We start from the raw sequence: 13,841 nt of genomic DNA on the forward strand, positions 1-13,841 counted from the left end.
ATCTATAAGAGGCGTCGTTCGGCGAGTTCGCTGCTCAGAAGCGCCGAGAGCGCGGCCGGGACGGTTGGAGAAGAAGGCGGCTCCCGGAAGGGGGAGAGACAAACTGCCGTAACCTCTGCCGTTCAGGAGCCCGGTTACTTATTTATTCGTTACCCTTTTTCTTCTTCCTCCCCCAAAAACCTTTTCCTTTTCCCCTTCTTTTTTTTTTCCTTTTTGGGAGCTGAACAATTTCCGGTAAGGGAAAGAAGGGCTCCTTTCGCTCCTTATTTCCCCGCCTCTTTCCCTCCCCCACCTTCCCCTCCTCCGGCTTTTTCCTCCCAACTCGGGGAGGTCCTTCCCGGTGGCCGCCCTGACGAGGTCTGAGCACCTAGGCGGAGGCGGCGCAGGCTTTTTGTAGTGAGGTTTGCGCCTGCGCAACGCGCCTGCCTCCGCCATGCACGGGGGTGGCCCCCCTTCGGGGGACAGCGCATGCCCGCTGCGCACCATCAAGAGAGTCCAGTTCGGAGTCTTGAGTCCGGATGAACTGGTAAGAGGCTCTGCCCTCCCCTTCCTCCCTCCTTCCCTGGCGGGCGGGGCCGGACGGGGGCTGCGGAAACTTGGCGCTTTCTCGCTGCCTATGGGTGACGGGCCAGGAGCATGGCTCAGCAGCGCCAAGGCTGTGCAGGCGCCAGTCTCGGGCCTCCCAGAGTTGTATTTTGCAAAGAGTTGAGCAAACTTAGCGCTTTGTCCGAGACAGGGGGCTGGCTGGAGGGTAAGAAGGAGAGAGAGAAGGGTGACTGATTTCCCACTCCAGAGTTACCGACGTTAAAGGCGATCAGACGAATCCTAGGGAGTGTTTACAAGTTTGGTTAAGAAGCCAAACCCCAGGTAGCTTCCTCCTCTTCTGTAATACAAATATTAATTGAGTGCCTGCTGTATTGTAGACAGAAGAGACTCTGGGGTTACAGAGGTGAACACGACAGACCAGGACCTTAAAGAGCACTGTCTGTGGGAAAGGGCAGGCGGTAAACACGAATACAATAAATGAACAAGATAATTCAGTTAATGGCAATTGTCTCGAGTAGAGTGAAACGGGGTAATGCCACGGAGGGTCACTGAGCTGGGGCTACTTTATTTTTTTGTTTTTATCTTATTTTATTTTTTTGAGACTGGGTCTTGCTCTGTCGCCCAGGCTGGAGTGCAATGGCAGGATCTCGGCTCACTGCAACCTCCGCCTCCCGGGTTCAAGCGGTTCTCCTGCCTCAGCCTCCTGACTAGCTGGGATTACAGGCATGCGCCACCATGCCCCGTTAATTGTTGTGTTTTTAGTAGAGGAGGGGTTTCGCCATGTTGGCCAGGCTGGTCTCGAACGCCTGCCCTCAGGTGATCCCCCCCCCCCTTTTTTTTTTGGTTTTTGGTTTTTTGTCTTTTTGAGACGGAGTTTCGCTCTTGTTTCCCAGGCCGGAGTGCAGTGGCTGAACTCCTGACTTCAGGTGAACCACCCACCTCGGCCTCTCAAAGTGCTGGGATTACAGGCGTGAGCCACCGCGCCCAGCCGAGGTGGGGCTACTTTTGATGGGATGGTGTTAGGGTCTGGGAAGGCCTGTCTGAGAAGACTTTACCCGAATGATGAGAGGCAGCCAGTCATCGAAGCCGTAGTTTCTATGGCGAGAGCTTTTCCGGCAGAGGAAATAGCAAGTGCAAAGGGCCTGAGGGAGAAATGAACTTGGGCTTGTCCTAGAGGGTGAAAGGCGGCCGGTGTGGCTGAGGTTTAGTGGATGAGAGAAGAAGAGTGTTACAGAAATTGGCTGGAGAAGCATGGGATATTGTATATTATGTTAAGGAGTCAGGACTTAATTCTATTTTCAGTAGGTAGTCCTTGGACAGTTATAAACAGGAGAGTGACAGCAAACTCGCATTGGAAAAAATACTGCTGTAGTTGCTCTATGAAGAACTGATGCGGGAGGAGGAGAGACCAGAGAGAGGAGGGCAGTCCTAGGGGAGAGCTATTGGTGACTTGGACTTCTTCCCTTGTGGAGCTAAGTAGAGGGAGCCCACTGGCTGGAAAGAATGGAGTTAAGTGGCTGTTTGTGGATAGAGACCATTTTGCTGGAAGAAAATTCAGCTATGTGAGGAGTCAGAACGTCCTGACCTCACACCATACCACAGAATCAGTTCCAGATGAAGTTAAGACTTAAATCTAAAAAAACCCATAAAATACTAGAAAAAAATAGAAGGCTTTTGCAGGGCTCATACCAGAGACAGAAGTCCTTAATAGTAGTTAATTACAGGTAAGTTTTATGGAATGCCTAAAATGAGCTAAACGTTATATATAAGGAAGACCAAGGCAGATTTCACTACGTAAAAATAAGAGCCACTTCTGTTTGCAGAGGCACTGTGGCAAAGCTGAAAAACAGATCAGGAAACAATACTTGCAATTATGCAGACAAGGTTAAATTTATCGATGTACAAGGAACACTTACAAATCAGTAAAGTACCTATCTACTAGAAAAATGGGTAAAGGAGATGAATAGGCAGTTCACAGAAGTAGTGCAAATGGCCAACAAAGAGTTGGCTTTCTAATTAAAAAGATCCAGATTAAAATAAAATTATTTCTCTTATCCAACTTTTTTTCCCTGCTGCAAAAATATTGGGAAATAGACATGCTTATACATTTTTGGTAGAAAGATAGATTGGTAAAACCTTTTTGGAGGATGGTCTGACAGTTTTTTTTTTTGTTTTTTTGTTTTTTTTGTTTTTTTTGTTTTTTTTTTGTTTTTTTGAGATGGAGTCTGGCTCTGTCGCCCAGGCTGGAGTGCAGTGGCCAGATCTCAGCTCACTGCAAGCTCCGCCTCCTGGGTTTACGCCATTCTCCTGCCTCAGCCTCCCGAGTAGCTGGGACTACAGGCGCCCGCCACCTCGCCCGGCTAGTTTTTTTTTTTGTATTTTTTAGTAGAGACGGGGTTTCACCGTGTTCGCCAGGATGGTCTCGATCTCCTGACCTCGTGATCCGCCCGTCTCGGCCTCCCAAAGTGCTGGGATTACAGGCTTGAGCCACCGCGCCCGGCCTTTTGTTTTTTTTTGAGACGGAATCTCACTCTTGTCACCCAGGCTGGAGTGCAGTGGCACAATCTTGGCTCACTGCAACCTCCACCTCCCGGGTTCAAGAGAGCCTTCTGCCTCAGCTTCCCGATTAGCTGGGATTACAGGTGTGTGCCACAACGTCTGTCTATTTTTTGTATTTTGTATTTAGTATTTTGTATTTTGTATTTAGTATTTTTGTATTTAGTAGCTATCCGGGGTTTGGCTTCTTAACCAAACTTGTAAAGACTCCCTAGGATTCGTCTGATTGCCTTTAACATCGGTAACTCTGGAGTGGGAAATCATGTTACCCAGGCTGGTCTTGAACTCCTGACCTCAGGGGACCCGCCTACCTTGGCCTCCCAAAGTGCTGGGATTACAGGCATGAGCCGCCATGCCTGGCCTCTGGTCTGACAATTTTATCAACTTTTAATATGTGAATCATTTGATCAAGCATTACCACTTACAAAAATTCATCCTTAGTTTAAAAAAGCTTAATTCTCCCTTTCCCAGTTTTGCATGGTTTAGTAAATGTTTCTCCATCCATTTGCTCAGGCCAAAAACCTAAAAGCCATCTTTGATTCTCTTTCTCACAATCTCCACTTAGTCCATCTGCCAGAGTGTCAGTTCTACTTTTCAAAGTATGCCTGGAATCCAGCCATTTATGACCATCACCACCACCGTGTCCCACCATATTCCACCTTACTGTCATCTTTCCTGTGGAGTGCTATAGTAGCCCTAGTTGGTCTTCCTACAGTTTCCAAGAACAGCTAGAGCAGGCTAGAGAGAGCTCTTCATCCCTTCCCTTCCCTGCATGGAATCCTCTCCAGAGGTTTCAGGACTCCTTATTCTGACCTATAAAGTGCTGTTTTATCTGGCTCCTGCTTGCCTCTCCATCTCATTACTAGTCTCTTCTTTGCTTTTCTTGAACCATGCTGACTGCTTGCTCCTCTAACACTGCAAGCTTATTCCCATCTCAAGGACTTTATTATTCACTATTCCTCCTGCTTGGAACAACATTGCTCAGACCGCTTCTCTGCATGCCTGTTCCTTTATATCTGTTCTCTGTTGAAATTGAATTTTTTTTTTTTTTTTGACACAGGGTCTCCCTCTGTCCCCCAGGCTGCAGTGCAGTGGCTCGATCACAGCTCACTGCAGCCTCTTGGGCTCAATAGATGCTCCCAGGCCAGGTACAGTGGCTCACGTCTGTGATCCCAGCACTTTGGGAGGCCGAGGTGGGCAGATCACGAGGTCAGGAGTTTGAGACCAGCCTGGCCAAAATAGTGAAACTCTGTCTTTACTAAAAATACAAAAATTAGCTGGGTGTGTTGGCACACCCCTGTAATCCCAGCTACTCAGGAGGCTGAGGCAGGAGAATCGCTTTAACCTGGGAGGTGGAGGTTGCAGTGAGCCGAGGCCGTGCCATTGCACTCCAGCCTGGGCGACAGAGTGAGACTTGGTCTCAAAAAAAAAAAAAGATGCTCCCACCTCAGACCCCCAAGCCCCATCTCAGTAGCTGGGACTATAGGCTTGTACCCCCATGCCTGTCTAATTTTTAAATTTGTTGTAGAGATGGGTTCTCACTGTGTTACCCAGGCTGGTGAACTGGGCTCAAGCGATCCCCTTGCTTGGCCTCCCAAAGTGCTGGGATTCCAAGCATGAGCCACTGCGCCTGGCTGATGTCATATCTTTAGGAGCGCTTCCCTGACCACTCTGTTTAAATAGCATCCCCTGTCCTGCCCTTGCTTTCTCTGATCATTCTCTGCTATATTTTCCTTCACAGCCTGTCACTCCAGAAAGGATTAGTTTTTCTGTCTTTTGCTTCCTTGCTAGAGAATGGATTTCATGAGGGACCTTGTCTGTGTTATTCATGTTCCCTCAGTATCTCAAGTAGTGCCTGGCACATGATAGACATGTAATAAAAATGAGTTGAATAAACAAGTGAATGAAATAATGGGACAAATATGCATAGATAATGTAGAAGGACTTTTATTGCAACATTGTTTGAAAGTGACGATTATAAATCAGTATTTACTAATAGGAATCTTGGTGAATAACTTAGGGTGTATTATTACCATGTAAGAGAAGAACTTCCCAATAGGGTCCCACACGGTGCTGTTGCCCTGAGACACTGTGGCACACGTTCACAGTGGGTACAGTGAGGTATTTTAAGTTTCCAAGAGAAGCACAGGTACATTTGTCAGATACCCTGGAACTCCTAGTTCCTGGTAGTTCCATTTCAACATTAGATGGTGCCAAATCCCTTTCTATGATGTCATATTTTTGTGAAGCTGGGTTTTTAGCAGTTGCTAAGTACAGGCAAAAATCAGTTTGTAGAAGAAATAAAGGTGGTGCTGTTTAGTCTGATTTCCAAGGTTTGAGAGGTGCACTGCCTAACGGTCGCCATAAGTGAGTGAGATGGTTATTTGGGAAAGAAAGAAGAATGTTATTTTGTTTTAATATATTAAAATAGTATTTTCAACTTATGTGTATTTTTTCTTTTTTTTTTTTTTTTTTTTTTTTTTTGAGACGGAGTCTCACTCTGTAGCCCAGGCTGGAGTGCAGTGGCCGGATCTCAGCTCACTGCGAGCTCCGCCTCCCGGGTTCACGCCATTCTCCGGCCTCAGCCTCCCAAGTAGCTGGGACTACAGGCGCCCGCCACCTCGCCCGGCTAGGTTTTTTTTTTTTTTTTTTTTTTTTTTTTTTTTTTTTTTTGAGACGGAGTCTCGCTCTGTCGCCGGGGCTGGAGCGCAGTGGCCGGATCTCAGCTCACTGCAAGCTCCGCCTCCCGGGTTTACGCCATTCTCCTGCCTCAGCCTCCTGTGTAGCTGGGACTACAGGCGCCCGCCACCTCGCCCGGCTAGTTTTTTGTATTTTTTTAGTAGAGACGGGGTTTCACCGTGTTCGCCAGGATGGTCTCGATCTCCTGACCTCGTGATCCGCCCGTCTCGGCCTCCCAAAGTGCTGGGATTACAGGCTTGAGCCACCGCGCCCGGCCTTTTTGTATTTCTTAGTAGAGACGGGGTTTCACCGTGTTAGCCAGGATGGTCTCGATCTTCTGACCTCGTGATCCACCCGTCTCGGCCTCCCAAAGTGCTGGGATTACAGGCTTGAGCCACCGTGCCCGGCCAGTATTTTTTCAAATGGCTAGTTAAGTTTCTTTTTTTGTTTGTTTGTTTGTTTGTTTTTGAGATGGAGTCTGGCTCTGTCGCCCAGGCTGGAGTGCAGTGGCGTGATCTCGGCTCACTGCAAGCTCCGCCTCCTGCTTTCATGCCATTCTCCTGCTTCAGCCTCCTGAGTAGTTGGGACTACAGGCGCCTGTCACCACGCCTGGCTAATTTTTTGTGGCTAATTAAGTTTCTAGGACATAAATGCTTAAGTTGTTTGCGCCTAGGTGCTTAATAAGTCACTGTCTTTTCTTTGAGACGGAGTCTTTCTCTGTTGCCTAGGCTGGAGTGCAGAGGTGAGATCTCAGCTCACTATAACCTCTGCCTCCTGGGTTCAAGCTATTCTCCTGCCTCAGCCTCTCAAGCAGCTGGGATCACAGGCACTCGCCACCACACCCGGCAATTTTTGTATTTTTGGTAGAGATAGGATTTCGCCACATTGACCAGACCAGTCTCAAACTTCTGACCTCAAGTGATCTGCCCATCTTGGCCTCCCAAAGTGCTGGGAATACAGGTGTGAGCCAGCGCGCTCGGCCGTGGCTCTCGTTTGACCTAGTGAGTGCTGTGAGAGTTACTGAAATGGAAGGGCACTGTGGGCTGATAATGTTAGGGAATCTGTGGATAAATGAAAAAGTTACTCGAGAGTGTGCAGAGTCAAGGCCTTATGTTAAAATGGGAACATACTTACATTTTTTTAAAGCATGGAAAAAAAATGGGTGCTGTGACTCATGCCTGTAATCCTAGCACTTTGGGAGCCTGAGGCAGGAGGATCACTTGAGGCCTGGAGTTCAAGACCAGCCTGGACAACAGAGCAAGACCCTATCTCAGTTAACAAATAATAATAACAAATGAACTGAGCACAGTGGCTCACACCTGTAATCTTCGGGAGGCCAAGGTGGGCAGATCCCTGAGGGTCAGGAGTTCAAGACCATCCTGTCCAGCATAGTGAAACCCCATCTCTACTAAAAATAACAAAAATTCTCTGGGTGTAGTGGCGGGCACCTGTAATCCCAGCTACTTGGGAGGCTGAGGCATATGAACCACTTAAACCTGGTAGGCAGAGGTTGTACTGACCCGAGATTGAATAATAACAAAAGTATGAGACACTGTTGACAAAGGTCTACCAGAGTCATTTCTGGGGTGTAGGATTGTTGGGCTTTGGTAGTGCTCTGTATGTCTGTGGTTCATATGATGTCTGTATTTTGAGGGACCAACAGATGGTTCAGTTTTGGGTAGAAGGATGGGTGAGGGTGAGTGAGGGGCCTCCTGTTGTGAAATAGGTGGTATTTTAGGCTAAAATATTTTACAGAAGTCTTGGGGGTCAGAGTATGTGGAGGTACAGAGGGCTCTTTGAATTGGCTTTGAGATAGAGCTTTTTTTTTTTTTTTTTTTTTGAGACGGAGTCTCACGCTGTTGCCCAGGCTGGAGTGCAGTGGCGCGATCTCAGCTCACTGCAAGCTCCGCCTCCCGGGTTCCCGCCATTCTCCTGCCTCAGCCTCCTGAGTAGCTGGGACTACAGGCGCCCGCCACCGCGCCCGGCTAATTTTTTGTATTTTTAGTAGAGACGGGGTTTCACTGTGGTCTCGATCTCCTGACCTTGTGATCCGCCCGCCTCGGCCTCCCAAAGTGCTGGGATTACAGGCTTGAGCCACCGCGCCCGGCCTAGATAGAGCTGTTGTCCTTGCTATTAGAAGATGGATTTAGATGTTGCTAGGTGAGGGTAAGGTTGCAAGGAGGTACTAGAGCTTTGTATAGCATGTGCACAAAATTTTGGGAAAAGATGGTGCTGGATTTCATTCGCAGTAGTGACCCCTATTTATTAAAAACAACTGTCTGGCCAGGCGTGGTGGCTCACGCCTGTAATCCCAGCACTTTGGGAGGCTGAGGCGGGCGGATCACAAGGTCAGGAGATAGAGACCATTCTGGCTAATACGGTGAAACCCCGGCTCTACTAAAAAATACAAAAAATTAGCCAGGTGCTGTGGCGAGTGCCTGTAGCCCCAGCTACTCAGGAGGCTGATGCAGGAGAAAGTCGTGAACCCAGGAGGCGGAGCTTGCAGTGAGCCAAGATCGCATCACTGCACTCCAGCCTGGGTGACAGAGCCAGACTCCATCTCAAAAAAATAAATAAATAAAATAAATAAAAACAGCTGTCTACCATGGAATGCATAACTTATTTATATTCTGACTTATTTAAATAAGGATTTAAAGCAGTATTCTTTTTCCTTTTTTTTTTTTTTTTTTTGATATGGAGTGTAGCTCTATTGCCCAGGCTGGAGTACAGTGGCACCGTCTCTGCACACTGCAACCTCTGCCTCTCAGACTCAAACGATTCTTCTGCCTCAGCCTCCCGAGTAGCAGGGACTACAGGAGTGTGCCACCACACCCAGCTAATTTTTTTTTTTTTTTTTTTTTTGTATTTTTAGTAGAAACGGAATTTTACCGTGTTGTCCAGACTGGTCTTGAACTCCTGACCTCGTGATCCACCTGCCTTGGCCTCCCAAAGTGCTGGGATTACAGGCGTAAGCCACTGGACCTGGCCTGATTTTTGTATTTTTATTAGAGACAGGGTTTTACCATGTTGGCCAGGCTGGTCTCAAACTCCTGACCTCCGGTGATCTGCCTGCGTTGGCCTCCCACAGTGCTGGGATTATAGGCTTGAGCCACTGCGCCTGGCCAGTAATGTATTCTTTTAGGTAGAGTGTGGGCTACATTGATGAGTCAGAAGATGATCCCTGTGTTCAAATTATTTCTTGTGAGGGATTTCCTATGTATGCAGCAAATAGTTGCTGAGCCCTCACCGTATGTTGGTTACTGTGCTAGGTGCTGAGGATATGAAAAGAAAACATGACCCTTGCCCTCAAGGATTACAGTCCAATGGGAGAGACAGATGTGTCACCAAGTAATTAAAATTGGGCTGAGAACCTTGCTGGGGTGTGCATAAGGCTAGGAAGAATTAGAGAAGACTCATAAGGAGGTGACCTCTGAACTGGGTCTTAAAGAATAAATGGAAGTTTACTCCCAAGGGGGCATGTGGAGCAAAAGGAATTTTGAGAAATCTATTGTATTTAGAACATAAATGTGAGAGGTGGGTAGGAGAATGTGGTACCAAGTAAAGCTGTAAAAGAGACTTGAAGCCAAGTTATAATAAGGACCTTGTTAGCTTTGCTAAAGGCAGAGGAAAGAGAATGAGTATTTACTGAGATTCAATGACAGCCCTTTTGTTCTGTGACCTCAGGGGCAGAACCCAAAGAGAACCCAGCCTGACTGGCCACCCCCTCAAGTGTTTAACCTTTATCCTGTAGGCAGTGAGAACCAGTGTTGGCTGAAGGGTTTGGGGCTAAAGCAGTTATAATTTAAAATATAATTTAAATTATATAAATATATAATTTAAAATGCCAGTTTGAGACTAGGTGCAGTGGCTCACACCTGTAATCCCAGCACTTTGGGAGGCTAAGGTGAGTGGATCACTTGAGGCCAGGAGTTTGAGACTATCCTGGCCAACATGGTGAAACCCTATCTCTACTAAAAATACAAAAATTAGCCAGGCGTGGTGGTGGGCACCTGTAATCCCAGCTACTTGGGAGGCTGAGGCACAAGAATCACTTAACCTGAGAGTCAGAAGTTTCAGTGAGCCAAGATTGCGCCACTGCACTCCAGCCGGGGTGACAGAGCAAGACCCTCTCTCAAAAATAAATAAATAAATAAATAAATAAATAAATGAGAGTTCATGAACTTGGTGGTGGAAGGATAGCTCTTCTCATTAACCAGGATATGCGTGTCTGCTGTCACCCTCTGACCCAGTCTCAGAAAGCCTGGAAGCAGAATTAGTTATTAGAAGGGTGGTTGGCTTGGTCGGCCTAGACTTTGAGCAGACAGAGGTTGAAAATGTTGAGCGGGATCTCTCCTAGGCCCCTCTGCAGTGTCTGTTCTGGAGGCCAGATTTGTACTGCCTTTTTTTTTTTTTTTTTTTTCTTTTGGTCTCTCATTCAAGGTGAACAATCCCCTTCATGTTTCTCACCAGACACAAAGCAGCTGATGAGGTTCCAGCTTTGCAAATGTAGTCATACTCGAGGACTGTCTCCCTGAGATTTCGTCAGGTCATGTTGATGAGAGTTTTGAACCTGTCTGAGGCTGAGAGGTGTTCAGAACTTCTTCAGCTTTGCATCTGTAGAGCATTTTGGTTTCTACCCAGCAGTGGCCAATCAGATCTATTATGAGGGGATTACTGGTTTGACTGTCAGAAGGTAATCTCTCTTTTTCCAGGTTTTTTGAGGGTACCTCCCTGCAGTGGAGAGTCGTAAGCAGCAGGTCAATTTAACAGACATTTATCAGGAGCCTGCCACGTTTCAGGCAGGCACATGGGATTCAGGATGGTTGAGGGATTCTGCCTGCCGGAGAGGTGCTTATAGTTACAGGAAAGACAGACACCTATAGGTCGTTTTATTGCATTGTTGTATGTGCAGTGACAGAGGGGCTGTGGAAGCACAGAGGAGGGGTGCCTGTCTATTTTGGGGAGGCTGTGAAAAGGCTTCCTGGAGGAAGGCAGTGCCTGAGCCAAGTCTTGAAATAGGAGTTTTGCAGTGGGAAAAGCATTCCAAGCAGAGGCGCTAGCATATGAAAACCCCAGAGGAGGCCAGGCGTGGTGGCTCACACCTGTAATCCCAGCACTTTGGGAGGCCGAGACGGGCGGATCATGAGGTCAGGGGATCAAGACCATCCTGGCTAACACGGTGAAACCCTGTCTCTACTAAAAAATACAAAAAATTAGCTGGGCATGGTGGCGGGCACCTGTAGTCCCAGTTACTTAGGAGGCTGAGGCAGGAGAATGGCATGAACCCAGGAGGCGGAGTTTGCAGTGAGCCGAGATCGCACTACTACTCTCTAGCCTGGGCGACAGAGCGAGACTCTGTCAAAAAAAAAAAAAAAAAAAAAAAAAACCTAGAGGAGTGCAGCACAGGTTGTGCTGGGTGATAGGGAACTCCAAGGGATTGGTACTGAGGAGTGAACAGGAAGGTGTGGAGCACCAGGGAAATGAAGGTTGAGAACATCATAAAATCCTTTGGTAAGCTGTCCTCCTGAGTTTGGATGTCAGTCTGAGGAAAAAAGGGTATGCATGATTACATTTTTATTTTATTATTTATTTTTATTTTATTTATTTTTGGCACACATTTTCATTTTAGAATGAGCACCCCAGTTGTCGTGTAGAAGGACTGGAGAGAGACAGGCCTGGTGACCTATACGAACGCTCTGTTGTAGACTACAAAGGAAGGGCCTGAACTAGGGTAGTGGTGGTGGGGATGGAGAAGAGAGGCAAGATTCAAGAAACACTTAGGAGGCCAGGCATGGTGGCATATGCGTGTAATCCCAGCTAAGATCCCGCCACTGTACTCCAGCCTGGATGACAGAGCGAGACTTCTCAAATAAATAAGTAAATAAATAAAGGAGGTAAAAGTGACCAGTACCTGGTGAATGATTAAATAATAATAATAATGTCCATTCAAAAAGCACCAATTACATCCTGGACTTAAGCTAGCTAATTAAGTCCTTAATGGTTACATAGTTAATAAGTAGTAGAGTCAGAATTCCAAATCAAGGGTCCCTGAGAGCTAAGTCCATGTTCTTTGAACTGTTTTATGCTTGAAGGTAAGGAAAAGTAAGCATAGGTTTCTGAATCTGGGGTGGAGACTAAAAGAGAGGCTTTTGTGGAAAAGGGAGTTTGCTTTTAGACATGTTTAATTTGATTTTTGGTGGAATGTTTGCAGGGAGTTCAGTAGGTAGTTAAATATGTGAACCCAAAGTCCAGAAGAAAAGTGAGGCCTGGCTGGAGTTAGAGAGTTGAGAATGAGTATCCAAGCATACGTTGGAGATACTGTGAGTTTGGTTCCAGCCCACCACAATGAAGCAAGTCACATGAAGTTTTTTGGTTGCCCTGTGCATATAAGTTATGTTTCTACTATGCTGTAGTTTACTAAGTGTAAGTGTGCGATAGCATTACACCGTTTTTTGTTTGTTTGTTTGAGACAGAGTTTTGCTCTGTCACCCAGGCTGGAGTGCAGTGGCATGATCTCGGCTCACTGTAACCTCCGCCTCCCAGGTTCAAGCGATTCTCCTGCCTTAGCCTCCCGAGTAGCTGGGATTACGGGTGCCCACCACCACGCCCAGCTAATTTTTTTGTATTTTTAGTAGAGATGGGGTTTCACCATGTTGGCCAGGCTGGTCTTGAACTCCTGACCTCAGGTGATCCACCCGTCTCAGCCTCCCAGAGGGCTGGGATTATGGGTGTGAGCTGCCACACGCAGCGTATCTGCTTCTGAGTTCTTCTGTTTCCTCTACTGAAATGTCCCCATCAAGTCCTGGCTCTACCTTTCTTGGGATTCCAGCTATTCACTTTTGCTTCAAATCATTTCCACCAACCTGTCTTCCTAGCACCTGTTTCTGCAGTCTTTTAATAAAATCTCCGGCCAGGCGGCCGGGCGCGGTGGCTCAAGCCTGTAATCCCAGCACTTTGGGAGGCCGAGGCGGGCGGATCACAAGGTCAGGAGATCGAGACCACAGTGAAACCCTGTCTCTACTAAAAATACAAAAAATTAGCCGGGCGCGGTGGCGGGCGCCTGTAGTCCCAGCTACTCAGGAGGCTGAGGCAGGAGAATGGCGGGAACCCGGGAGGCGGAGCTTGCAGTGAGCCGAGATCGCGCCACTGCACTCCAGCCTGGGCAACAGCGTGAGACTCCGTCTCAAAAAAAAAAAAAAAAATCTCCGGCCAGGCATGGTGGCTCACGCCTGTAATCCTAGCACTTTGGGAGGCGGAAGCAGGCGGATCACAAAGTCAAGAGACCATCCTGGCCAACCTGGTGAAACCCTATCTCTGCTAAAAATACAAAAATTGGCTGGATGTGGTGGCGCTCACCTGTAGTCCCAGCTACTTGGGAGGCTGAGGCAGGAGAGTTGCTTGAACCCCGGAGTCGGAGGTTGCAGTGAGCAGAGATTGAGGCACTGCACTCCAGCCTGGCGACAGAGCGAGACTGCATCTCAAAACAAAACAAAACAAGAAATAAAATCTCCATCTGGACACGAAAAGGTTCAAGCAGGTCAGGCCTTGAGAAGGAGGGCATGAAGAAGATGAGGGTAAAGAGACAGGACTGCATCTCTGAGTGCCTCGTTTCTTACCAGGGGCTTGAGTTGGTGGGGCATGTGTTGGTGCAGAACACCTGAGCTGTCATGGCAAGGATACAGGTACAGAGAGGCTCCTGCCAGGATCTCAGATTCATGAGCTTGATTTCTGCTTGGGAGGAACAAATAAAGCATTGTTTTGTTTTTTTGTTTTTCCTGAAACAACTTTTATTTCTTTTTGTGGCTAAATCCTGTGAATGTCAGAGACCTAGAATTCAACCCAGATTGAAGTCTGGGGTTCATGTCCTAGTGGCAGGTGATTTGTATGGAACCCTGGGTCGACCATTATCCAGTGTGAGTGCTTTTCCTGCCTCAGTGACTAGAATAAGCCTCTGACTTGGAATATTCAACTTTGGCCTTTTCAGAAGTGTATACACACCAATCCCCCATTCCCCTCACTCCAGGCTGAACTTAGTTCTTCTGTAAGTAGTTCAGGGTTTT

At 47.4% G+C, this 13,841-nt stretch overlaps 1 protein-coding gene across 2 annotated transcripts in view; it reads left to right on the forward strand.

Moving 5' to 3' along the window:
* Positions 1 to 32: 32 nt before the first annotated feature.
* The window catches only part of POLR2A (RNA polymerase II subunit A), a 34,190-nt gene continuing 20,381 nt past the window's right edge, over positions 33 to 13,841 (forward strand). For both annotated transcript variants that reach the window (XM_077970203.1, XM_015118513.3), the window contains exon 1: positions 33 to 526. In XM_077970203.1, coding sequence (XP_077826329.1) covers positions 434 to 526 — 93 coding nt within the window. In that variant the 5' untranslated portion in view covers positions 33 to 433. The remainder of the gene's footprint in view (positions 527 to 13,841) is intronic.

Source organism: Macaca mulatta, chromosome 16, assembly GCF_049350105.2.
Source record: "Macaca mulatta isolate MMU2019108-1 chromosome 16, T2T-MMU8v2.0, whole genome shotgun sequence".
In the NCBI taxonomy this organism is placed as follows: Eukaryota; Metazoa; Chordata; class Mammalia; order Primates; family Cercopithecidae; genus Macaca; species Macaca mulatta.